The sequence below is a fragment of the Cervus elaphus genome, chromosome 10 (assembly GCF_910594005.1).
Source record: "Cervus elaphus chromosome 10, mCerEla1.1, whole genome shotgun sequence".
NCBI lineage: Eukaryota > Metazoa > Chordata > Mammalia > Artiodactyla > Cervidae > Cervus > Cervus elaphus.
In genome coordinates this window covers 31,200,367-31,226,823 of record NC_057824.1, presented here as the reverse complement: position 1 = coordinate 31,226,823, position 26,457 = coordinate 31,200,367, and the positions used below count along the sequence as shown (strand labels likewise).

General features: G+C 41.6%; 1 protein-coding gene across 2 annotated transcripts in view; it reads left to right on the top strand.

Annotated features, from left to right (window-relative positions):
* TMC7 (transmembrane channel like 7) overlaps positions 1 to 22,937 on the top strand; it is a 55,678-nt gene extending 32,741 nt beyond the window's left edge. For both annotated transcript variants that reach the window (XM_043914427.1, XM_043914428.1), the window contains exons 7-16: positions 1,057 to 1,204; positions 2,453 to 2,626; positions 4,016 to 4,173; positions 6,371 to 6,488; positions 6,788 to 6,885; positions 10,815 to 11,001; positions 13,129 to 13,259; positions 17,187 to 17,342; positions 19,919 to 19,997; positions 20,826 to 22,937. In XM_043914427.1, coding sequence (XP_043770362.1) covers positions 1,057 to 1,204; positions 2,453 to 2,626; positions 4,016 to 4,173; positions 6,371 to 6,488; positions 6,788 to 6,885; positions 10,815 to 11,001; positions 13,129 to 13,259; positions 17,187 to 17,342; positions 19,919 to 19,997; positions 20,826 to 20,900 — 1,324 coding nt within the window. In that variant the 3' untranslated portion in view covers positions 20,901 to 22,937. The remainder of the gene's footprint in view (positions 1 to 1,056; positions 1,205 to 2,452; positions 2,627 to 4,015; positions 4,174 to 6,370; positions 6,489 to 6,787; positions 6,886 to 10,814; positions 11,002 to 13,128; positions 13,260 to 17,186; positions 17,343 to 19,918; positions 19,998 to 20,825) is intronic.
* The last annotated feature ends 3,520 nt before the right edge of the window (positions 22,938 to 26,457 follow it).

Here is a 26,457-nt window from a genome sequence, read left to right as displayed (position 1 = left end):
TCAGGATATGGAATCACCTGGGAATCTACATTTTGGAAAAGCAGCCCAGCTGGTTCTGACATAAATGCCTTGCTATGAACCTTTGGCAGAATGACTGATTGCTTTAATTCCTTCCACTTCTATTTATGTTCACAGTTCGGTAGCAAATCCTAAAAATACCCTGGTTTGTCTACAGAGTGTGTGTCTACAGAGTGTGTGGCGTTTGATGTTTTTATTGCTATGTCAAGTGCCAGAGTACGTTTTCCAGAAAAGCATTTGAATGAGTATTGATTATGAACTTGTGCAACAGAGTTGTGTCTGACTTAAGCAGGTGCTCACTAAATATTTGGTTATTTTACTGTTTAAGTCATTTACTCATGCATTTATTCATCAGATGGATAGTGGCTATATTTATATCCAGGTCCTCTGGATATAGAGGTAGCAAGACAGCCAGGATACTTGTCATCAAGGAATTTAAATTTTAATCAGGATAAGGACTTAGAAACAGTGAACACATTAAATAACATGATTGTAGGTTAGGTTATTGCTGTCAGGGAAAGTAAAGAGATTGACTTGAAGTAGGAAACCACAACTTTAGATGGGAATGCGAGGGAATCTATGGAAGGAAGCGTTATTTGAATGAAACCCCAGGGAATAAGAAGAAGGCAGCCATGGGAAGAGGGGAGGGCAGAGAGAACTGCAAGTGCAAAGGCCCTGAGGCTGCAGGAGAGGTTTGGGTGTTTATGGAAAAGAAAAAAAGCTATTGTCATTATAGCAGAGTAGCTCTCTGGGAGAAAAGATGGTGCCATGAAGGATCATGTAGGACTCTAGGTGTGTTGAGTTTGGATTATATTCCAGCTGTGGAAAAAGGTCATTGAATGGATAAAGGGACCGATTTTCAACAATGAGATGCCTGGTTGTCTGCTACATATTTAGAATGGTCCAAAGCTGGGCCATGCATGTCAAAATCGGTGGAAGGTGCAGTCAAGTGTATATCCTTTTAATTTGAGACGAAGCCAATCCACAGGCCTGTGTCTTGTTGTTCTTATAAAATGGATAATCATGTTTTGGGGTCAGGTCGGTGGAAGGGTTCAAAATCAACCTGATCCGGAGTGAGGAGCACTTCCAGAGTTACTGCAACAAGATCTTTGCGGGCTGGGACTTCTGCATCACCAACCGCAGCATGGCGGACCTGAAGCACAGCAGCCTGCGTTATGAGCTCCGGGTGAGTGCTGCTTGGGTTTCTCTTGGTGGGAGCTGAGGCTGCAGCCTGCAGAGGAGCTAGTGGGGGCCGGGCTTGTCCTGTTTAGTTACCTTCCCCTGGGTAGTTTTCAAGAGCTTTTTGAAGAACCACTTCCTGAGGTTGATCACTTTAGCTCCAAGCTTAACACTGGTGAACTGGAGCTGGGTAAAGAGATGGTGTCTTCCCTTCTCATCTACCACCTTGAACTTTTTTTTTTTTTTTAGGAAACTTATGTTAATCCTAGTTGAAGAAAATTGATTCTTTTTTTTTAAATGTTGTTGGAGTATAGTTGCTTTACAAAGTTGTGGTAGTTTCAGATGTATAGCAATGTGATTCAGTTATTACATGTAAATATATTCATTCTCTTTTAGATTCTTTTCTAATATAGATGATCACAGAATACTGTGTAGAGTTACATGTGTTATACAGTAGGCCCTCATTGGTTTGTACTTTTATTTTTCTGCTTGATGACAACCTGTCATAAAGCAGGGGAAATAGAACATAAAACAGGACAAATAGAACTAAGAATGCTACGATGATAAGATGAATGTGGAGAATATGAAAATGCAGAATTTCCAAATTAATCAGGATAAAAGGAGTAACATATCATCTTTATCAAACCTGCCCAAAAAGGAGGAGAGAGACAGGTGATATCAAAAGATTAACAACATGAGATAGAAGGAATCAAATCAGGTGTATTATTTGTTTAAAGAAATAAAGCCTGCTGTGCTGTTTAGTCGTTCAGTTGTGTCCGATTCTTTGGGACCCCATGACCTGTAGCCCGCCAGGCTTCTCTGTCCATGGGGATATTCCAGACAAGAATACTGGAGGGAGTTGCCACGCCCTCCTCTAGGGGATCCTCCTGACCCAGGAGTTGAACCAAGATCTCCTGCATTGCAGGTGAATTCTTTACCATCTGAGCTACCAGGGAAGCCCCACGATGCTTACTACATAATTACTACATTAGCTAATGTCCTGAATGGGTTATAGTTCAGTTTTCACATATATTGCAAAGTCTAATTGCAATCTTAAATAGGAGGCTCTGCCTTCACTTAGGCTATTAGTAGACTTGGAAACTGGTTGGGCTTGGTCTGAGAGGGTATCCTGGGGGAGATGAGTATTTAAGGAAACTGTAAGGATCGAGAGGGAGGGTATGGCGATGAGTCACAATTTCCACCCCTAAATATCCCTCATCCCAGTGCTCACAAATGGGTTTTCTTTGGTTCTCAGGCAGATCTGGAGGAGGAAAGAATACGGCAAAAAATAGCAGAAAGGACCTCGGAAGAAACGATACGAATTTACTCTTTGAGACTATTTTTGAACTGTATTGTGCTGGCCGTTTTAGCAGCATGCTTTTATGCAATCTACAGAGCGACTATATTCTCTCAAGAACACATGAAAAAAGTAAGTGCTTCATGAAAGTCCATTTAGCTTTTACTCCGGTTGGGCCTTATGTATGCTAAGTGTATTGCAAACCTGCAAGGGAGATACTATCATCATTTTGTTTTACATATGGGAATATACATTTGGCTGATAATGCCAAAAAACCTAAAATCAGACTGACCAAGATTTTATTTTCAGTAGGAAAAATAGCATCCAAAATAGAGTGTTTGGGGTACCTACTCCTCCTGGAATTTACGGTATTCAAGTCTAGGCTGGACTGCCTGGATTTAAGCCCCAACTGTACTACTTTAGTAAGTAGGTAAAGGGGCCTCAGTTTACCTAAAATAACAGTGGTTTTGAAAATCCTAGTTGGTCTAGTGGCTCCGCTTCATGAAATCAGCCATCAGGGGCCCAGGTTCCTTCCATCTGTAGCTCTGCCTTCCTTAGGATGTGACCTTCTCCCGTATGGCATAGGGTAGCCCACCGTGTTCACATTCCAGCCAGTGGGGAGGAAGTGAAGGAGGTGGCGGGCAGAATATGGAGGTTGCACTTAAAACTTCTACTTATGTCCCTTGGGCCAAAATTTAGTCGGATAGATAGCCATTTACCTCGGGAGATAGATTCTGTATCAATGGGTAATTTACAGCATTTTCAAGGCTGTCGTACTAATTGACCTGGAATAGCCACTCTCTCCGGGAGAAGGCAATGGCACCCCACTCCAGTACTCTTGCCTGGAAAATCCCATGGACAGAGGAGCCTGGTGAGCTGCGGTCCACGGGGTCGCGAAGAGTCAGACATGACTGAGCGACTTCACTTTCACTTTTCACTTTCATGCATTGGAGAAGGCAATGGCAACGCTCTCCAGTGTTCTTGCCTGGAGAATCCCAGGGACGGGGGAGCCTGGTGGGCTGCCATCTATGGGGTCGCACAGAGTCGGACATGACTGAAGCGACGCAGCAGCAGCCACTCTCTCCTTTCATAATAATAGAATTTTGGTGACATATGTGGCTATCTGGGATAAAAATAAAATTACAGCCTTGAAAATGCTGTAAATTACCCATTGATCCAGAATGCATGGGTTTTTAAATTTTTCACCTTAATAAATCCAGTAGAGCTTGTTTTTCATTCGGTATGGTACTAGATGTCTGTGCCTTTGTTTGAACACCCAAGGAAGAAGAAGGCTTAGTTTTAGGTGCCATGTTGAATGAAAAAACATTTTGTTTCATTTGCTAAATGTGTTTGGGTGATTTTCCCCCTTACAGTTTAATGATATATAATTAACATTCAACACTGTGTAAGTTTAAGGTGTTGAGCATAATGATTTGACACATGTATAGTTGTGTTCTCTTAAGGTCAGTTCATTTGTGATGCAATTTATTATGCTCCTGACCAGTTTTATTATCTTCATAGGAAATTGACAAGATGGTTTTTGGAGAGAACCTCTTGATTCTGTACCTGCCTTCTATTGTGATCACGCTGGCCAATTTTATCACCCCAATAATCTTTGCCAAGATCATCCACTATGAGGATTATTCCCCAGGCTTTGAGATCCGGCTGACAATCCTTAGGTAATGCCTAGGCATGCCAAACAGGTCACCACTTGTCACCTCCCCTGCCCACAGCAGACATTGCTAATCAGTTGTGGTACCTTTCCCTGCTGGGTCAAAAATCTTCTTCAGCCTTCAGATAGTCTCCACAAATGAATCTGATATTTCACATGCAGGGAAACCTGTTTGACTTAAGCATCTACTCAGCTGCAGTGTATTTTTGGTTTATGTATTAGCTCACTGACAGCTGAGGGCCTAGGGTGGGCCCTTGGAGGAATGTTGCTCTGAAGATGTTAGAAAGACGTGTATACCAGCAGGAGAGTGAGGAAGTGAGAGATAGAAGGGAAGGCAGCTAATAAAGGGTATGCTGTTTGGGAAGTTGTAACTGGGGCTCTGTTCTGCGGGACAGCTCAGGGAGTTTGCATGGAAAATATCTTAGGGTTTTCCTACTCAGGAGAGTGTTTGTTCTTCAACAAATGTTCACTCTCCCCTGCCTAAGGGTGGCTGAGTCCCAAAGGCATTAACTCCCCTACGAGTTCCATCCCACAGCCCCAACCCGTGGGCCTTGGGAAGAGAGTTACACTAGAAACTTCGAGTAGGAACCTGAGACCTTTGCTGGAGTGAATGCTGAGAAAAATGTGGCCCAGACACCGACTGTGTGTGCTACTGTTGCCTTTTTATAATTTGTTGTAATATCTCTTCTCATACTAAAAAATATTCAGTTTCATTAAAAGATAAATAAATAAATGCCAAGGGTAAAGCTGGGCCCAGGGAGTTAACACACATGAGTTAAGGAGGGCCAGGTGGGGACTGTGTGAAACAGGAACATTTTCTTTCTGCTTCTCAAGTGCCTCAGATAGTTTTTGCATCTTTAAAAAAAGTTTTATTTTGGAAATTTTCAAATAGGACAGTATCATGACCCTCTACATGTGTCCATCACTTAGTTTCAACTATTTACCAACATTTTGCTAGTCTTTCTTGCGGTTCCCCCACTCGGCTGGAATATTTTAAGCAAATCTCAGGCAACATGTTTCACCTGTAAAAGCTTCAGTGTATCTCTAAAGTGACAAGGACTTTTCTTTTTAAACATACCCATCATCATGCCTCATAGAGTTGTCAGGTCCCTGATGGAGCTGCAGAGGGCTTTCTATGATTGGCTCCTCTTGGTTTGTTCAAATAAAGATCCAGAGAAAGGCCACCTGCTGTGTTGGGTTGTTACTGTTTCATAAATCCCTTTTGTCCTTTCAAATAGCCCCCTCCCCTTGTGTTATGCCATTGGTTTGTCAGAGAAGCTGGGGCATTTGTCTTATATAATGTTCTTTATTTTGGGTTTAGATCATTGTTGCTGTGTGTGTCTTTTGTTTTTCTATATCCACTCGTCATAATGACTGTGGATTCAGACTTTTTAATTAGATTCCAATTCAGTTTTGAGTTATGGAAGCCTCCCTGGCAATGCTGGGTACTCACATCTCCCAGGAGGACAGAATATCAGGTGGATAGTATAGGTTTGCTCTCCAACCCACACACTTTTTAATATTTCTAATTCATTTAATTTTTTAAAATTACAAACCAAACAGTAGATGAACCATCTTTAAAGAAAACAAGCCCTTTGCCCTCCTGTCTTGAATCCATTTTCCCCCAGCAGCCCTTATCTACATGGTTCCTGTTGTTCATGCCAACATTCACACATTCGGTTTTCTTTTAAAAATAGGATTGTTTAAAAAAAAAAAAATAGGATTGTTCCCTTTCCACTTCTCAATATATCCTAAGCCATCCTCTCAAAGCTGATACTTAGAAACTTCAATTAGTTCTTTTCAGGAGTTGTTCTGAGCTTGGCTATATCATGGACTCAGGACTTCCCAGCTTTCTGACCTTTTTTTTTTTTTTGCATTAAAAAAATGTATATAAAATATGTAAACATGAAAATATATTAACATGAAAATATATTTAACATGATAAAATATATATAACATGAAATTTACCATCTTAGCCACTTTTGAGTGTGCAATTCAGTGGCGCAAAGTACATACTCAGCATTGTACCACCATCACTACTGTCATTTCCAGAACTTACTCATCATCCAAAACTGAAACTCAGTGCCCATCTGTGGGTTTGCTGTTAAGAAAGGCAACTTCCCTGCACCCAGCCCTGTTCCGAGGGGCCAGCTCGGCCCGAGCCCTTCTCATCCCGTGCTCCCCGCCTCCCCTCTTCCCTGCAGGTGTGTGTTCATGCGGCTGGCTACCATCTGTGTGCTGGTGTTCACCCTGGGCTCCAAGATTACTTCCTGTGACAACTACTTGTGTGAGCTCTGTGGCTACAACCAGAAACTCTACCCGGTGAGGCTGGGGGGAAGGGCATCCTACGAGGTGGGTCATTGGGGGGGACGGTAGCATTAAGATCGAGAGAACAGCCCATGGAGCCAAGGGTGTGAATCCCAGATGATCCTCTTTCTTGCTCTGTAGCTGAGTCTGTCACATCAGGAACTCCTAAGGGCTTGAAAACCCAAGTCTGTGCTGGAGCTCAGAGGAGTGTTGGCTGGTGGCCTTCAGAGGCAGAGGATCGGGGGCTGGAAGTGACCTTGGTAGAACCTGGCTTTTTCTGCTCCAAGTCAGGCACATTTCTCTCTTGGTTTCAGTGCTGGGAGACCCAGGTTGGACAGGAAATGTACAAGCTGATGATCTTTGACCTCATCATCATCTTGGCTGTGACACTTTTTGTGGATTTTCCTAGAAAGTAAGTGTGAGGGGCACCCCTCTTATCTCCCCCCACCCCTCATCCCCCCTCCCCCAACAGGCTCCCATCACCGCTGCTCTTCACAAAGTGCTGGATGATTCCACATCCTGGAAACCACATCCTGGAAACCACTTGACACGCACTGGTGCCTTTCAGACAGCTCCAGGCCATCACCCCCGGGTCCATTATGCGCCCCGTTGAAAGGCAGCACAAAGAGCAGAAATGATGCTGCTTTCCAGGGGATGCCCTCGGGTGACTTCTTGCCATGTCAGAGCCACGGGCCCTGTTAGTGGAGGCCCTCCAGGCTGCAGTGGACACTGCATTTCCTAATCTGTGTTCAAGCCCAGCACTGCCCGTTTCCTCATCACGTGACCTTGGGCACGTTACTGAAGCTCTGTGCCTATTTTCCTACCTGTGAAATGGGAATAGTGGCAGTACCCACCTCATACCCCTTTGGTGAAGATTAAATGACAAAATGCAGATAAAAGTACTAAGAACACTCCATGCCACAAAGCTCAACAAAACATTAACTCACCATCAGGATTATCGTTACCATGCTGTCATTAAAAAAAATTTTTTTTTTCTCAGCATCTTTTTGAGCCTTAAGTGAAACTGTTCACTTAGTCACATGTACAAATTCTTTTTTACTCACATGTGCAAAGTCTCCTGGCATATGCCAGAAGTTCAATAAACCCGTAAAAGTAAACATTAAAAAAGAAACTGTCCTTTTTTTTTCTTCTTCTTTTTTTAATTTTTTTTTTCTTCTTTTTTATTTATTTATTTATTTATTTTTTCAGTGGGTTTTGTCATACATTGATATGAATCAGCCATAGATTTACACGTATTCCCCATCCCGATCCCCCCTCCCACCTCCCTCTCCACCCGATTCCTCTGGGTCTTCCCAGTGCACCAGGCCCGAGCACTTGTCTCATGCATCCCACCTGGGCTGGTGATCTGTTTCACCATAGATAATATACATGCTGTTCTTTCGAAACATCCCACCCTCACCTTCTCCCACAGAGTTCAAAAGTCTGTTCTGTACTTCTGTGTCTCTTTTTCTGTTTTGCATATAGGGTTGTCGTTACCATCTTTCTAAATTCCATATATATGTGTTAGTAGGCTGTAATGTTCTTTATCTTTCTGGCTTACTTCACTCTGTATAATGGGCTCCAGTTTCATCCATCTCATTAGAACTGGTTCAAATGAACTCTTTTTAACGGCCGAGTAATATTCCATGGTGTATATGTACCACAGCTTCCTTATCCATTCATCTGCTGATGGGCATCTAGGTTGCTTCCATGTCCTGGCTATTATAAACAGTGCTGCGATGAACATTGGGGTGCACGTGTCTCTTTCAGATCTGGTTTCCTCAGTGTGTATGCCCAGAAGTGGGATTGCTGGGTCATATGGCAGTTCTATTTCCAGTTTTTTAAGAAATCTCCACACTGTTTTCCATAGTGGCTGTACTAGTTTGCATTCCTACCAACAGTGTAAGAGGGTTCCCTTTTCTCCACACCCTCTCCAGCATTTATTGCTTGTAGACTTTTGGAAAGCAGCCATCCTGACTGGCGTGTAATGGTACCTCATTGTGGTTTTGATTTGCATTTCTCTGATAATGAGTGATGTTGAGCATCTTTTCATGTGTTTGTTAGCCATCTGTATGTCTTCTTTGGAGAAATGTCTGTTTAGTTCTTTGGCCCATTTTTTGATTGGGTCATTTATTTTTCTGGAATTGAGCTTCAAGAGTTGCTTGTATATTTTTGAGATTAATCCTTTGTCTGTTTCTTCATTTGCTATTATTTTCTCCCAATCTGAGGGCTGTCTTTTCACCTTGCTTATAGTTTCCTTTATTGTGCAAAAGCTTTTAAGTTTCATTAGGTCCCATTTGTTTAGCTTTGCTTTTATTTCCAATATTCTGGGAGCTGGGTCATAGAGGATCTTGCTGTAGTTTATGTCAGAGAGTGTTTTGCCTATGTTCTCCTCTAGGAGTTTTATAGTTTCTGGTCTTACATTTAGATCTTTAATCCATTTTGAGTTTATTTTTGTGTATGGTGTTAGAAAGTGTTCTAGTTTCATTCTTTTACAAGTGGTTGACCAGCTTTCCCAGCACCACTTGTTAAAGAGGTTGTCTTTTTTCCATTGTATATCCTTGCCTCCTTTGTCAAAGATAAGGTGTCCATAAGTTCGTGGATTTATCTCTGGGCTTTCTATTCTGTTCCATTGATCTATATTTCTGTCTTTGTGCCAGTACAATACTGTCTTGATGACTGTGGCTTTGTAGTAGAGCCTGAAGTCAGGCAGGTTAATTCCTCCAGTTCCATTCTTCTTTCTCAAGATTACTTTGGCTATTCAAGGTTTTTTGTATTTCCATACGAATTGTGAAATTATTTGTTCTAGTTCTGTGAAAAATACCGTTGGTAGCTTGATAGGGATTGCATTGAATCTATAGATTGCTTTGGGTAGAATAGCCATTTTGACAATATTGATTCTTCCAATCCATGAGCATGGTATGTTTCTCCATCTGTTTGTGTCCTCTTTGATTTCTTTCATCAGTGTTTTATAGTTTTCTATGTATAGGTCTTTTGTTTCTTTAGGTAGATATACTCCTAAGTATTTTATTCTTTTTGTTGCAATGGTGAATGGTATTGTTTCCTTAATTTCTCTTTCTGTTTTTTCATTGTTAGTATATAGGAATGCAAGGGATTTTTGTGTGTTAATTTTATATCCTGTAACTTTACTATATTCATTGATTAGCTCTAGTAATTTTCTGGAAGAGTCTTTAGGGTTTTCTATGTAGAGGGTCATGTCATCTGCAAACAGCAAGAGTTTCACTTCTTCTTTTCCTATCTGGATTCCTTTTACTTCTTTTTCTGCTCTGATTGCTGTGGCCAAAACTTCCAGCACTATGTTGAATAGTAGTGGTGAGAGTGGGCATCCTTGTCTTGTTCCTGATTTCAGGGGAAATGCTTTCAATTTTTCACCACTTTTAAAAAAATTACACAAATATGATGTGAATGTTTATATTACAATTTTTTAATATTTAAATAAATATAGAAATTCTGAGAGTAGTGAGAGCCCTCTTGTAACCTTACCCCTAATTCCCCAGACCCACCCTACTCCTCGGAGGTGGCCGTTGTTAACACCTGGGGGTAGATCCAGCCATCCTTAAAAAGAAAAGAGCATATTTGCATAAATACATATGTAAATAAACACACAGTCTTGCTGGAAGTGTCCTTTTCTTGCCCAGAAATGGGATCATGTTACGTCTACATGGGTCCACAGCTTGCTTTTTCCCCCACACAAGCAAGATACCATGATTTTACATGTCAGGACAAGTATGTTTTAAAGACTGTGTGATAGTCTGATGTACACATGGCTTCTCATTTGATGATGAAGCCCCTGCTGATGGGCGCTTAGGTTGTTACGCAGTATTTTTGCTAACATGTGGTAATGCTACAGTGAATAGCTGTGTGTATGTATCTCAGGCCCCTGGTCCTAGGATTTCTGTAGGAAGCTTCCAGAATTCCAGGACTGGCATGCAGGGTGATAGGTCCCTCATAAGCCATTATCTGTGTGGATGATCAATAGCACTGTACTTCTTGAATTGAGTGGACCGCCAGCACACAGAGACTGCCCAGGTCATTTATTGTCAGTGCAGTGCAGCACAGTAGGCTGTGTTATAATCCCCCTACATTTCAGATGAGAAAAATGAGCCTTGTCTAATGTTACTTGGCTGGTGAACTATAGATCTGAGACTTGGACCCTAGTCTTAATGACTCCAGAGTTCACTGTACTTTGCATCTTCTAGACATATGACTCACACTTTGCATGAGAAGTATGCATGGAAACAGCCCTAATTGTGTGGATGTGATTCTCTGCCTTGGCCGACACTGGTAGTCCAGGTGGTAAGCTGTCCTGTTGGTTTGCAGGATCCTGGTGACCTACTGTTCCTCCTGGAAGCTTTTTCAGTGCTGGGGAGAGCAGGAGTTTGCCATCCCTGATAATGTTCTGGGGATTGTTTACGGGCAAACCATTTGTTGGATTGGAGCCTTTTTCTCACCCCTTCTTCCTGCAATTGCAACCTTGAAGTTCATTATCATCTTTTACGTTAAAGAGGTAAGGAGAGGTGGGGTTGAGGGGTCGATAACCTGGACCATTCTTGATCTTGCAGGACATTCAGCACACGCATGCCTGGAGCCCACCCAGATCCCATCAGATGTATCAAAATTGCATCCCTTATTTGATACCTAATTTTTTATTCTGGAAAAAAACTTTGAATGGATTTTCACATTTTTATCATTTTGAAAGTTGAAGAATGGTGTTGCTCCTGTGGTTTAAATGTTTTTTGTATGTACCTAAGAGTTGAGTTGCAATTGATCAGTAAGTTGACAGTGGTTCATTTTGATGATACTTAAGAAAAGGTTTATTAATTAAAATTTTATAATTTTCTGCTTAGCTTTTGGAGCTGGTGCATTTATTTTCAGTTCTCAATTATTTGTGTAGCTCCTCAAACAGTTCACAGATTGTAGGCGTTGTACCTGAACTAAGGGCTCAGTGGGTGAAGTAGCCCTCCAGATGACTAATTTATTTTGGCTTTTTAATCGAACTTTTAAAAATTATAGATGCAATATATGCTCACTGTTAAACATTTAAGCAGTGCAGGTATGTATTCCATCCCTTCTTCTAGAGGTACCCTCTGTTAATAAGCCCAACATAATTGAGCACCTAATATACCAGGCCCTGGGGATTAAAAAATGGAAGTAATAATAGTATTATTAATAAGAACAACAGTACTAACAGGTGATAATAATACTGTGTCCTCCCACTCTGCTGAACACTATATAGATGATCATGTAATACTTTAGGTACTGTTAGTAATCCATATTTTATAAATTAGGAAGCTGAAGTTCAGAGAGGTTAAGTAACTGATCCAAAATCACACAGCTTATCAGTGACTCCTGAGATGTGAACCCAAGTTTACCTCACTCCAGAGCCTATGCCTTTAATCCAGTAGGCAGGGCCTTTCATTGGGTCATACTTTCTACCCGGCTGTTTTGGTCTTTGAAGAATGTTCCAGTGCTTTCATTTGAAAACTTCAGTTGGCTGAAGTCACCACAGGAGAAATGGATGCCAGAAAGCTCGTAGGAACTTTTTCTTCTTCCAGAAAATATCAGTTAGGCAGTGGCTTCCCAGCGTGTAGCTCAGTAAAGACAGCATGTGGGTAATAGAATGGGTCACAGGCACTGGACTGAGTTCTGACACCCCAGCTTGACTGGCCAGCTGCCCCCAGACACCCTGACCAGACGCCAGGGTCCCTCCGCTCACAAGATGGTCTGACTGCTGCGGTCACAGGAGCTTGATGCTCCTGAGACTGTAGCTTTCTGCAATACTCAGGAGGAAGTATATGCCTCTTTCTCTCCCCTTCCCCACCTGATCTCCCCTTCAAGTCTTTCCCTCATTGGAAATATTTATTTTTAATATATAGGAAAGGAACTTAAGCACTGGGGGTCCAGTGCAGACGGTGCTGTTTCCGTCCCCAGTCAGAGAGCCTGAAATCCCACATACCTCATGGCCAAAAAAACCAAAAACATAAAAACAGGAACAGTATTGGAACAAATTCAGTAAAGACTTAATATATAGGAAAAATCCATGTGCATGTAAAAATGCAAGCAAAGTATGTCCTATTCTGGTATGTATATATTTAATAAATATTTAAACCCCTAAGGAGAATACTTTTTGAATCCTTTCAAATCTTCATGTTGTATACTGTAAATATATCACGTTGTATACTCTACCTTATAATTTTATTTGTCAATTATACCTCAGTAAAGCTAAAAAAATAAATTTACAGTAAAATGTTTAAAAATACATTAAAAAATGAGATCATACAGTACAAAGTTTTGACATCCTGGCTTTTCATTTGACAGTGCCATGTACAATGTAAAGCTCTTGTTTTTTCTAAGGGCTAGGTGGTTTTCCATCGTATGGATCACTTTAACCTTTAAGGAACTACATTGATAGCTGCTTTGGTTGTTTTCAGGTATTCCCTGTTATCAACAACTGTAGCAGTAAATACCATATACATGTGTTTTGGCCATTTTTTTCATTTTGGTCTATATTGCTGACTACCCTCTAGAAAGGTTATAGCCAATTTATATTCCCACTGTAATGCATGACTGTGCTCATTTATCCTCAAAGAAGCAGTGCTCTTCATTTTTCCTCTTTCTTCCTTTCTCTCCTTAGATAAGTCTTCTTTATACCTGCAGACCCTCTCCGAGGCAGTTCAGAGCATCCAATTCTAATTTCTTCTTCCTGTTGGTGTTGCTGATTGGACTGTGCTTGGCAATTATACCTCTGACAATCAGCATGGCACGGTAAATATGACTTTCTTTCTAGAACATTCCCTCCTTGACTTGTCCGTCTTTTGTGTTAAAGCCTTCTTTGCATTCTTTATTGGCACCAGCAGAGGTCAGTAAGTCGCTCCTGGCTGTCAGGTCCACCTTTGTTTGGGCATCACCCTCTGGATGCTGAGATATCTTGGTTCACTTCTGAACTTGGACTTGCAGGTTTCCCATTGGTTTTGAGAGTGTTGTTTGGGTCTCTTCCACCTGATCCCTTTTCCTAGGACCTCTCTTCTGGTGTCCTTTGGGATTGTTTGCTTCTGATTGTAAAGATAATGCATGGTCACTGAGAAGACTTGGAGTGTCTTCTATGTTCCAGGCACTGTGCTAGGTGCTGGGGGTATAAAGACAACTCGGACATGGAACAGGGAGTGTGTCATCTAGTGTGGAATTTGGAAAGAGGGGAAATGCTCAGTCCTGAGGATGAGAAATTGAGGGTTCCAGACCCACTGATGCCACTTCTTCTGTTATAACCATTTATACCAGATGCTGGAAAGAGAGTAAACAACTTAGCCTTTACAAGCTATATGGTTTCTATAGCACTTGTTCAGCTCAACTGATTATATATCATCTATGTGGATGTGAGAGATGGACTATGAAGAAAGCTGAGCGCCGAAAAATTGATGCTTTTGAACTGTGGTGTTGGAGAAGACTCTTGAGAGTCCCTTGCACTGCAAGGAGATCCAACCAGTCCATCCTGAAGGAGATCAGTCCTGGGTGTTCATTGGAAGGACTGATGCTGAAGCTGAAACTCCAGTACTTTGGCCACCTCATGCGAAGAGTTGACTCATTGGAAAAGACCCTGATGCTGGGAGGGATTGGGGACAGGAGGAGAAGGGGACGACAGAGGATGAGATGGCTGGATGGCATCACCGACTCGATGGGCATGAGTTTGAGTAAACTCCGGGAGTTGGTGATGGACAGGGAGGCCTGGCGTGCTGTAATTCATGGGATCGCAAAGAATCGGACACGACTGAGCGACTGAACTGAACTGAACTGATGTTGCAACCTATGCAGCCTATGTTTCATCTATGTATATAAGCCAGCAGGCAAGACTATGATCCAGTAAAACTTTATAAAAAATAGACTGTGGACCAGATTTGGTCTGTGGGCTGTAGTTTACCACCCCTTTACTTAGTCTCATGGAATTCCATTTCTTTATTTTATTTATCTTATTTTGTTCCACTTCTTCATATATTTTTTTCTTATACTGGAGCGGGTTGCCATTTCCTACTCCAGGGGATCTTCCCAACCCAGGGATCGAACCCATGTCTCTTGCACCTCCTGCGTTGGCAGGTGGATTCTTTACCACTGCGCCACATTTCTTCATCTTTAATTGAAAAGCCTAGAACTTTGAATTCCTCTCTCAGGTTTTATCATTTTTTAAACTAATCTGAGTCTGTGTCAGTTCAGTTCACTTCAGTCGCTCAGCCGTTTCCAACTCTTTGTGACCCCATGGACTGCAACACCCCAGACTTCCCTGTCCATCACCAACTCCTGGAGCTTGCTGAAACTCATGTCCATTGAGTTGGTGATGCCATCCAACTATCTCATCCTCTGTCATCCCCTTCTCCTCCTGCCTTCAGTCTTTCCCAGCATCAGGGTCTTTACCAATGAGTCAGTTCTTCGCATCAGGTGACCAAAGTCTATGTATGTTTATTGTAATGGTAGTATGTTATACATTGAAAAATTCAAGTAGTACAGAAAAGAGTATATATTAAAGAGATTTATTATGAAAAGGGTATTTTTTAATGCATATGGAATAATACTGTTTTGGCAACTTAATTTTTTTCACTGTTATATTATGTCCTTTTCCAGGCCAGCACATATAGAACTCTTGTTCTTTTAAAATATTTACTTTGAATTTTTAAAATAAGAAATGCATTCCCATGGCACAGAGTTGGAAAAGTGTAGAAGAGTATGTGGTAGAAATTCATCCTCCAGTTCTGTTTCCTACTACTTATTTTCTGTCTAAGACAGTCATATCTACAAATGTGTGTGTCCCTCTCAGTGGTTCTTTATTCCATTGTATGACTGGATCATAAATTGCTCATCCATTTTCTTAAACAACATTTAGGTTGTTTCCAGGAATTTATTTTTTTCCCTAAAATAGGGCTGCAGTAGAAAATCTCCTACACAGAACTTTGTGGTGTGACTATAGACAATTCTTGCAAGTCTTATTTTTTTCCCATTGTAATTTTATTTTTAAAATTTTCAAATCTATAGAAAAGTTGAAAAAAATAGTAACAATGATAACTTATATACGCTTTACCTGGATGTCCCAATTGTTGCATCCTGCTATATTTGTCTTCTCTCTCTCTGCATACCTTTTATGTGTGTGATGATGAACCACACAATGGTTGTAGGCATCATAACATTTCATTCCTAAATACCTAAACCTTCACTTCCTAAAAGTAAGGACATTCTTCCTATATATCCACAGTAACATCATCACACCTAAGAAAATGAATGCCAATATCATATTCCTGCCTTTGCCAGCTTTCTCCAATTGTCCCCAAATAGCCTTTTAGAGCTTTATTTTTTAAATGGGGATCTTTTTCAGGTTTCACTCATTACTTTTGCTTACCATGTTTCCTTAGTCTTTCTTAACCTTTAATTCTTCAAAAAGTCGAGGCCAGTCTCCTCATCTCTAAATTAATAGGCTGAAGAGTGGTCTCCCCACATTCTAGAGCTGTTTTCTCACAGTGTCATTTAACTTGCTCTTTCATGTTTTTTTTTTTAACTTCTGTGCTCAATGTATTGCTTTTCTAGAATATCACCAGAGCATCTATCTTCGAGTAACAGGTTTTTTTTTTTTTAACTGAAGTATAGTTGATGTTCAGTGTTGTGTTAGTTTCAGGTGTATAGCAAAGTGATTTAGTTATATAAATATATTCTTTTTCAGATTCTTTTCCTTTATAGGTTATTATAAAATACTGAGTATAGTTCTCTGTGCTGTGCAGTAGGTCCTTGTTGATTATCTGTTTTATATGTAAGTGGTATGTATATTGGAGCAGGCAATGGCACCCCACTCCAGTACTCTTGCCTGGAAAATCCCATGGATGGAGGAGCCTGGTGGGCTGCAGTCCATGGGGTCTCGAAGAGTCGGACACGACTGAGCGACTTCACTTTCACTTTTCACTTTCATGCATTGGAGAAGGCAATGGCAACCCACTCCAGTGTTCTTGCCTGGAGAATCCCAGGGATGAGGTCGCACAGAGTCAGACACGACTGAAGTGACTTAGCAGCAGCAGCAGCAGGATGTATATGTTAATCCCAAACTTCTAATTTATCCCTGCCCACTCGTCATCTTTGGTAACCGTAAGTTTGTTTTCTATGTCTCTGAGTCTATTTCTGTTTTATAAAAAAGCTCATTTTATTCTTTCTTTTTTTTTTTTTAGATTACAAATACCATTTTTCTGTCTGGCTTTCTTCACTTAATATGATAATCTTTAGGTCCATCCATTTGCAGCAAATGGTATTATTTCATTCTTTTTTCTGGCTGAGTAATATTCCAGGGTGTGTGTGTACCACATCTTCCTATTCATTCATCTATCAATGGATACTTAATTTGCTTCCATGCAATGAACATTGGGGTGCATGTATCTCTTCAAATTAGAGTTTTCTCTGGATATATGCCCAGGAGTAAGATTGGAGGATCATATATGGTAACTCTTTTTTAATTTGACCTTCTGTCTTCAATTTCTTGTAAAGTGGAAAGCAAGTCTGGGGACGTGAGACTTCAGGGTAAGCATTTTTGACTGGAATATTCCAGAAGGCCATGAGGTCAGGCAGTTCCTCGTGGGTCCCTGTTGGTGAAGCTTTCTGGGTGTGCAGAGGAGGGGTGCTCAGCCTGTGCTGCAGGCCTGGCCCTGAGCCTCATGCCTTGTGTCCTGGCAGCATCCCTTCCTCCAAAGCCTGTGGGCCGTTCACCAACTTCAACACCACCTGGGAGGTGGTCCCCAAGACAGTGAGCACCTTCCCCAACTCGCTGCAGACGCTGGTGTATGGCATCACTTCGGAAGCCTTCGCGGTGCCTTTTTTCATGATCATCTGGTAAGTGAGAACCACCTCGGCTCTGCGAGTATTTTCCACTGAGACTGGTGGGCTGCTCTCCGCTGGGAAATGGAGCTCACCTGAGACACTTGGTGTGATACTGAACCTCTCTGAGCCGTACTTTACCTAATCTCTAAAATGCTGTAATAATAGTAATTCTTTCAGAATATTGTTGAACAGGTTCAGGGAGATCCCAAATATAAGGCACTTAGCTAGATGGCTGACTTATAAAATATAATCCAATAAACACTGCATATTATTAGCATTACTGCATATTATTAGTGTCACAAAATTAGTTGCTTTTTAGAAAAGGAATTGATAACTGGGCTGAGAGAAGAGTACCAGTGTGGGAGCATGCCCTTGAACCCTGGCTCTACCATTTACAAGCTGTGTGGCCTCAGGTCATCACATATCCTCTCTGAGTCTTGATTTCCTCCCCTGGAAAATGGGAATAAAAATGGCACATACCTTGTAAGACTGTGAGAAGAAGGACACATGGTTACATGTATGAAGTGTTTAGCAGAGGACCTGGCCTTTAGTGAAGAAGGCTCAGTAAATGACAAGGGTTGGGTGCAGAGGTGATGAGGGCTTTTGTGCAGTGATTCATTTTGTGTGTTGAAGTAATTCTAATCACAAATGTGTGTTGAGGGCTTACCTTGTACTAGGCCTTTGTTCTAATTACTGTCCATTCTCATTATTCATAAATTCCGTATTTTTTCTGTATTGTAAATATGCTTACTAGCTAAAATATTTTTGTAACCAAAAAATCAATACTAGTGATGCTTCTTTGTGGTTATTTATGGACATGTGTTGAGTAAGAAAAAATGAGTTGCTTTGACATACAGTGTCTCAGTGCATTTATTATTCCACTGCTGTAGTGGAATATCACAGTCTGGGTCACTAAATATTTCTCATGGTTCTGGAGCCTGGAAGTCTGGGATCAAGATGCCAACATGGTCAGGTGAAGATCCTCTTCCAGCTTACAGACTTCTTATATTCTGTAATGGCAGAAGGGGCTAGGGAACTCTCTGACATCTCTTTAATAGGGGCACTAATCCCATTTGTGAAGGCTTCATCCTCATGACCTAATCACCTCCCACAGGCCTACTTTCTAATACCATCACCTTGGGAGTAGGACTTATATGAACTTGGGAGAGCATAGTATTCAAACCATAGCTCAGACTGTAACTAAGTATCCTAAATTTTTATGATCTGTTTATAGTGCCATGTTTCTTGCGTTTCGTGCTTTTGGTGGTGGGTGATTTCGCTGTTCATGCGGACATGAAGTATTGTCTAGGGTTTTCTAAGTGCACTAAGGCTGGGATGTGTTTTATGCAGATACTGTGCCTGTTAGATAAGCTTCATTCGGGCACACATCATGGTGCTGTTGGCTGTGAGTTCAGTGATATTAAATAAGGTGTCTTTAAACAGAAACAGTTATTATGTATTAATAACTTTCTTTCTCAAGAAACATAAAAGAAAGTATTGATCAGCTGACAAAAATGTTGTGACCAGAGGCACAAAGGAACCTACTCTGTATTTCCTTTGGGACCATTGTTTCAGAATTCACTGGTTCAGTGATCCTGGAAACCATAAAACTACCACAAATCACTGAGTTGATTGTAGCTTACCTGTACTAACTCCTGCAGTCATCAGTTATCCTATGATGTAGATATTACTACAGTAAAATCCCACCATGATGCAAGAAAAGGGTTAAAAAATTTACTTGTTAAAGGTAAGATACCTTTGATATTAATAAGATGATGTGGGAGTTGTAGCCCATCAGCCTGGAATTCCGTGGATCCTGGACCCAGCGGCTCCATCGTTGTTGGGTCACTCCAGCTGTGGTTTGGGTGCCGCCATCTGGTGGTGGTTACCTGACCTGGCTTCCAGATCTTTGGGGGTCACTCTTGACCTTGGCCCTGAGGACTTGCAGAAGAGAAGACTGACATCCCTGATTCCAGTGGCCCTCATTTCCTCAGCCTTCTCTGGGGAGATTGAACAGGCAGCCACCTCCTCTTTGTGGATGCCTGCTGTTTTCCTGGGCACTTGCCCTTCACTTCACTTGTCCATCTTCTCAAAGATAATAACTTCAACCACCCACAACTGAGGTCTGGGGCTGCACAGAAAACAGGAGCAATTGCCGGTTGCTTTGATTCAGAATTGTATTATGTTAGGCTTGTTATCACTGGGTTTTACTCTGTTACCCCCATTTTACAGATGAGGGGGCTGAGGCCAGAGAGGCTCCACAGTGATCATCCACAGTCACTTTATTCTGTGTTGAGCTGAGCTTCTGTCCCATCTCCTCCTCTCTCCCCTCTCACATATGTGCCAGTGGAAATTCAAGAGCGTTAGTATTAACTTAGAGAGCGAGGCAGGAATCAGTCTTTGCTGCCACTGCTAAATAAAACCTTTCTGGCTGTTTCTGATGCTCTCTGCTTGGGAGAGATGAGGGTTTTCTTTTTTTCTTCTGTTTGAACAAAAGTAAAACTGTTCCAGGCCAAGTGTATTGGGTCATTTTCCAGTGGCCTTCAGATGGTACAAATTCCCTAGTGACCTCTCGCCTTACATTGCAGCCTGATTATGTTTTACTTCATCGCCCTAGCCGGAGCGCACAAGCGGGTGGTCGTCCAGCTCCGAGAGCAGCTGAACCTGGTAAGAAAGCTCCGGTCCCGGGGGTCAGGGCCGGGGACATCTATGGCAGGACACGGAAAGGAATGGGGAGCTTCTCCCAGGAAGAGAGAGCAGGACACTTCCATCACCACTACCCCAGAACTCTGCCTTCAGGCCCAGCCTCCTGCAGCTCCATTTAGGTCCTTGAGTCATCCGTGCCGTCAGCATGTGCGTCCTCATACTGTGCTGGGATGCAGAGGGGAAGAAGGGAGACAGGACTGCTCAATGGCTAAAGGAAAAGGATACATTCCGATTGCAATAACTGCTCTAAAGATGGTACAGACGAGCTAGTTAGAGGGGCCTGGTGGACCATCGGCTGCTGAGATAGCAGCCATCTCAGCCGGAAGTGACGATAGAGCCGAGACTTGAATGATGAGAAGGAGCCAGTTATGGGAGGTCTTGGGTATGAGAGTAACAGGCAGAGACAACAGCGAGGTCTGGGCCCAGGAGGAAGGGCAGTCTGCATGGAGGGTGCAAGATGATGGGAAAGGCAAGGCGAGCTTAAGTCACAGCACCGCCTGAGGGCGCTAGTGAGAAGGCTGGGTTTAATTCTGAGTGTGATAAGAAGCCACTGGAGGGTGTTGTCCAAGACTGATGTTCATTTTTAGAAGAACATTTTTACAAGGCTGCTTTGTGGACCGGGGGCTGCTGGGGGTCCGGGGGACAAGAGTGAAAGAGACAGTTTGGAGGTCATTGGAGGTCCAGTAGTTTGGATCCTTGGCCTCGAATCTGATAGGTAATTTCTTGGGTTGAAATAATATTTGTTTCCAAATATATTGACTGTGCTGTTGAACCTGTCTCTGTTTTTAGGAAAGTCGTGACAAGCGTTATCTAATCCAGAAACTCACAGAAGCCCAGAGGGATCTGAGGAACCGGCTAGACTGACGGGGAGATGCTGCCACCTGTGGCTTACAGGCTGGCCTGGTGACCTGCCAGCCTACGATATCCGTTGGGGATTTTAGCAGAAATTTTAAAATATATTTTTCTGGAGTTTGGGCCTTTCCTGAAAGTGTCTCCATACGTGCAGCTCCAGTGGCCGTGTTTACATTACCAGGTCCCTGTTTAGGGCACTAGGAACTTAGAAAAGCGGGTTCAAAACCACGTCTTTTGCCTGTAACCCAGCAGCTCAGGGGCGACTTGACCAAAACACTGACTTTGAAGCTTTGCAACCAAAGTTGAGGAGAGCCACTGAAGCTTTCCAACCAAAAGTGAGGAGAGACCACTCATGTTTTTACAAGCTTACTTGTATCGTCTTTTAAAGTTAACTGTGGAGGTCATCTGTCCATGAGCCTGGGTTCGTTCTTTTGAACCAGGTTCTGGAGGTTTAGGCTGAGAGCTGTTCCCTTAAGAAGCAGTGACTCTTGTGAATGGTTCTGCAGACTTAAAATGCAGAAACCCTGCAATCTGGATGTTTGAAACAGATGGAGGAGTATGGAGAGGAGGGTTATGTAATTTCAGCTACATGGTAGTATGTAATATGAGAGTAATCCTATATGGCAGAGAAAAGCCCTTCCTGCCGTGTGAATAAGGCAGGCCCCGAGGGCCTTGGATTGAGCCCGTGATGGGGGGAGCAGCCTCAGCTTGGCAGCCTGGATTTCGTAGCTTCCTGGGCATGTAGCTACAGCCTTGTTACTCAGGGGAAGCTGCTTTAAGGGCCTGGATATTCACAGCCTTCCATCCCCTTCTAGTCCTGGGTTTGGAGACTTGGCAGAGGGCCCTGTGCCATCAAGATTTAAGAGGCAGAGTGTGTCTCGCTCTTCCAAAGGCCGCGTCCCTTCCGGCACTGAGGTCTCTGAAGGGCACTTCCCGGTTCAGAGCCAGGCTGGAAGGGGCTGTTGAGTGTCTGAGTGTTTGCGGGCACATGGGCTGCCGCATCAGGCCAGCCTTTGGCGGTGTACCCAACTGGACCGAATGCTGGAGCTTCTAAATGTACGTATTCATAGTTTTAAGGGCTCTTGTTTTTCTCATGCTTAAAAATTTTAATTTCATTTTACAAAACGTGTAGATATCTCTTAAGACTCCTGTTACCATAAAAACCATATGCAATAAATACCTCAGCATAAGCTTACCTGAAATTGATAGCTTTAAACCTTTTCACATAAGCCTTGATTATAGTTTAATCAGTTTTCATTCTAATACCTTCAGAATCTTTTCCAAAGTACTGTCATTTTGTAATGGACTGTCTGTGCCCTCCTTCTCTTGTTTTCCTTCCTTTCACTGGCTCGTTAAACCTTTCCTTGGGATAGCCTGGCATTTAAAGGTGGGTGCAGCTTTTAAAAAGCTGCTGCTATGAAGACTATTTCCCACCCCCAGGACTCTCCTATTACTAAAAATGATTGACTCCTTGCTCTTAGAAAGAAAGCAAGCTCACCTAGTTAACACAGGTCTATCTACTTGTCCCTTTGCCAGACTTTTTTTTTTTTTGCTCTTCTATAGTTAGTATTAACACAGGGTATTTTTAAAAACTATGAAACTGATGAGCTTTTCAAGCTTTTTATACCTTTTTAAGGTGTATGAATATTTAAGTGTAATAACTAGTATGGAATTTTGAACAAATGAAAGTTCATTCCATCCTCACTTAAAAAATTCTAAATTGTCGGCATTTTTGCCTAAAGAATTTATATGTAGCCCATTCGTGCCTTCAGCATGCTTCTGAGAACAGTCATGTATTCTTTGTAGTGTGTGTGTGTGTGTGTGTGTGTTGGAAGCTCTGTTTTCTTTCCCTGTTATTATACTGAAATATGCTAATATATTCATCTTAGGTAAATGCTGCTAATTTGCATACTTCTTACTTGAATGTTTTTATATATTTTGAAAATTTTAATAACTGCAGGAGATGTCTGTATAATTGTTAAAGTGCAGCTCTCTCTAACAAATGTGCATTAAAACTACTGATTAAACTGCATCTTGAAGGTTTTAAAATGTGATTGTGTGTATTCGAATTCTTGGAGGGGTCTTGTCAGCAATCTAGTGACCATAGAAAACTATAACAGTTTGTAAGGTTACTCTTTGCCTTTTCCTAGAATCAGAGAAAAGAAAGAAATATTTAATTTTAGAAAGTCATCAAATGAGTGCTTTTAAGACTCTCTTTTAAGCCAACGAGGGATGTGTGTGCATGTGTTTTAAACTTAAAAGACATAGTTATTTCAAGCATTCCCTATCCCACCTCCCAGAGGAATTTTATCCTCCCAGAAAATTATATAATATATATTCAAGCAGATATGTATCTGTAGTTGTATGCATGATATTTATTTATTTTTGAGCTTCTCCTTTATTCCTCCTTAATAATATCTTGAAGAGTAGCTACCCATTCTTTTTTATGAGTATATGGCATTCTTCCATTATGTCAGTGTATACTTTCATAATCATTTACCAGTGCTGGATACTTAGTTCTCATTCACTGCCCCCTCCCTGACCCCACAGCACCTCATTATAAACACTGGGAGTTGGAATTTTGAAAGTCCATGCAAACATTTCTCTTTTCTCTGTTCTACCCCATTCGGATTCAGGTTCTTTTTTTTTCTTTTTTCTTTTTTTCTTTTTACATATAATGTATTTATTTACTAAGAGTTCAATATTATTATTTTCTTTTTTAATTTTTAATTGGAGGATAGTTGCTTTACACTGTTGTGCAGGTGAATCAACCTTTTAAAACATTTTAAAACATTCACAACAACGTGAATCAGCCATAAGTATACATATATCCCCCCACCTTAAAACTTCCCTTCCAACCCCCCACCCCAGCTTCAGGTTCTTGTTCTTTATCAAGACAGCCTTGCAATTCCTTGCAATCACAAAATAATCTCATCCCAGCAGAGAAGAATCCAGTTACACAGGTCTTTAATTTGTATTAACTCTTTAAGTTAGCAAAGTAAATTTCTGCAGCTACATGTCTGATTGCAGATACTCACTTGAGTAAGTATTGGAGAGGGCTTCCCTGGTGGCCCAGTCAGTAAAGAATCTATTTGTAATGCAGTAGACCTGGGTTCGATACCTGGGTTGGGAAGATCCCCTGGAGGACGGCATGGCAACCCACTCCAGTAGTCTTGCCTGGAGAATCCCCATAGACAGAGGAGCCTGGCGGGCTACAGTCCATGGGGTTGCGAAGACTTGGATACGACTGAAAAAGACTAAGCAGAGCAGAGCAGAAGAAAGGAATTAAACGGATGGTACAGCAAGGTCTGATCCCTAGGAAGATAGAACTTCTTAATGTGTCTTCTTTATATAGGGTGTTACTTTATTAGTAAATTCCATTTGGTATATTTTCTTTTCCAATACAAGGGATGTGCTTGGGACATAGAGTGGCTTTGTAACTTGCTGCTGCTGCTAAGTCGCTTCAGTCATGTCCAACTCTGTGCGATCCCATAGACGGCAGCCCACCAGGCTGCCCCGTCCTGGGGATACTCCAGGCAAGAACACTGGAGTGGGTTGCCATTTCCTTCTCCAATGCACGAAAGTGAAAAGTGAAAGCGAAGTCGCTCAGTTGTGTCAAACTCTTTGCAACCCCATGGACTGTAGCCTACCAGGCTCCTCTGTCCATGGGATTTTCCAGGCAAGAGCACTGGAGTGGGTTGCCATTTCCTTCTGTAACTTGCTCAGTTGCATAAGTTTTTACAGGTTTCTTTACCTTTCTGAGATAAAGTACCCTCATTTTTTTGTTGTTGTTTTTTTCTATTTTTTATTTTTCCCCCCTCATTTTTAAAATGAAAAAATACTGAATTCACTTTTATTTTTGAGGATTGAGTTAGGGAATAATAAGCCTTTTCATTATGAAATTTTGTTTTTTCATTACAAAAATACTTGTTTATTATAGAAAATATAGAGAACTCTGAAAGCTATAGAGAAAAAAGAAGTGAATCATGTATAAGCAACATTTATGGACGTCCACTGTTAATCTTGGCAAAATTCCTCTTAACATAGAACAGAGTGAGGGAGGGAGGATGATAAGAACAAAAAGAAGAAAAATAAAAATTCTCATTTCTTTTTCAAAAGTGATTTTTCATTTTATCCAAAGTTCTTTCTAAGCGTTTCAGTGGGCTACATAACATCATACAGATGGATCACGACATTTTTAACATTCCCTTGCAACATTCATTCTGTTTCCAAATGTCCCTGATAACAGATAATGAAGACACAAAAATCTTTGTCAACATCTTTTCCTCTTTTTTTTTTTTTTTTGAGACAGACACCTGGAAATGGGATTACAGCCAAGGTTTAGAACATTTCAAGGCTTCTGAGAGCAAGATTTACATTCAGGAGCTTTACGTGGGAATGTTACACAACTTCGCTTTCATCAAGTATTAGTAATTAAAAAGTTGGACTATCCTGGTGGTCCAGTGGTTAAGAGTTTGCCTGCCAATGCAGGGGATTCAGGTTCAATTCCTAGTCTGGGAGGATCCCACATGCCACGCTCAGAGCAACTAAGCCCATGCATCGCAATTACTGAGCCTGTGTCCTAGAGCCTGTGCTCCACAACAGAGCACAGCTGGAGAACAGCGCCCTCTTGCTGCAACTAGAGAAAGCACATGAGCAGCAAGGAAGACCCAGTGCAGTCAAAAATAGAAATAGTTATGTAACAATCAATTACAACTGTAAATCATTGCAGTGTTGTTAGGGAAATTAAAATGGAGGAAGTTTTGTTCAGGCTTCAGAAGCAGAAGAGCAGGCCTCTGACCTGACCTATCTGCCTGGACACTGCCCAGATTCTGTGCCTTCCTGCAAGCACAGCATGTGAGGCAGCACTTTAGATAAAAAAAGGAGTGGGTCTTGGAATTCTTGAGCCCCCGCAGGTATGGCCAACCCCTCAGGGTCTAACAAAATCCTATGACTCACAAGGTGAAACAGCATTGTAAAAAGGTGAAAGTAAAAACAGAGCTGCATTTCTGCATGCAAACTGTTAATGATACCAGTCTGCAGTCTAGGATTATAAGCAAGAGCCCCTGAAACTGCAATATGAAGTCTCACCCTTGGGGTGGATGTACAGCCCAGGACCCTTTCCCAGTAGGGACTCCAGATTGCTGTTAACAAGGGACTTCCAGCCTGTTCAAGTCTAGATGTAGATTGGCCCAATTTGGTGGTGTATGTGTTGTTAATTCTCTCTGTTTCTATTTCTCTTCTTTTAATTATTGTATGTTGAAACTGTCAATCTTCCATAAAAATTTGAAATTGTTTATGTATGTAATACCATGTGATTTCTTGTGTTAATGAGTCCTTCCAACCTGAAAGGAAAGTAAAACTTTCAGCAAAAAAGTGCGTTAAATTTTAAAACAATTAGCAACATTACAATAGCAGTCTGTCTAAAATATTTTATAGGGATGGATAAAAGATATATAATCCAAGAATGTAAAGTAGAAAATGAAAGTCACCTTCTCACAATTTCAGCTCTGAAGTTACCATTATTAAACATGCCGCCACACATGCACAGCCTCCCGACCAGTGATTT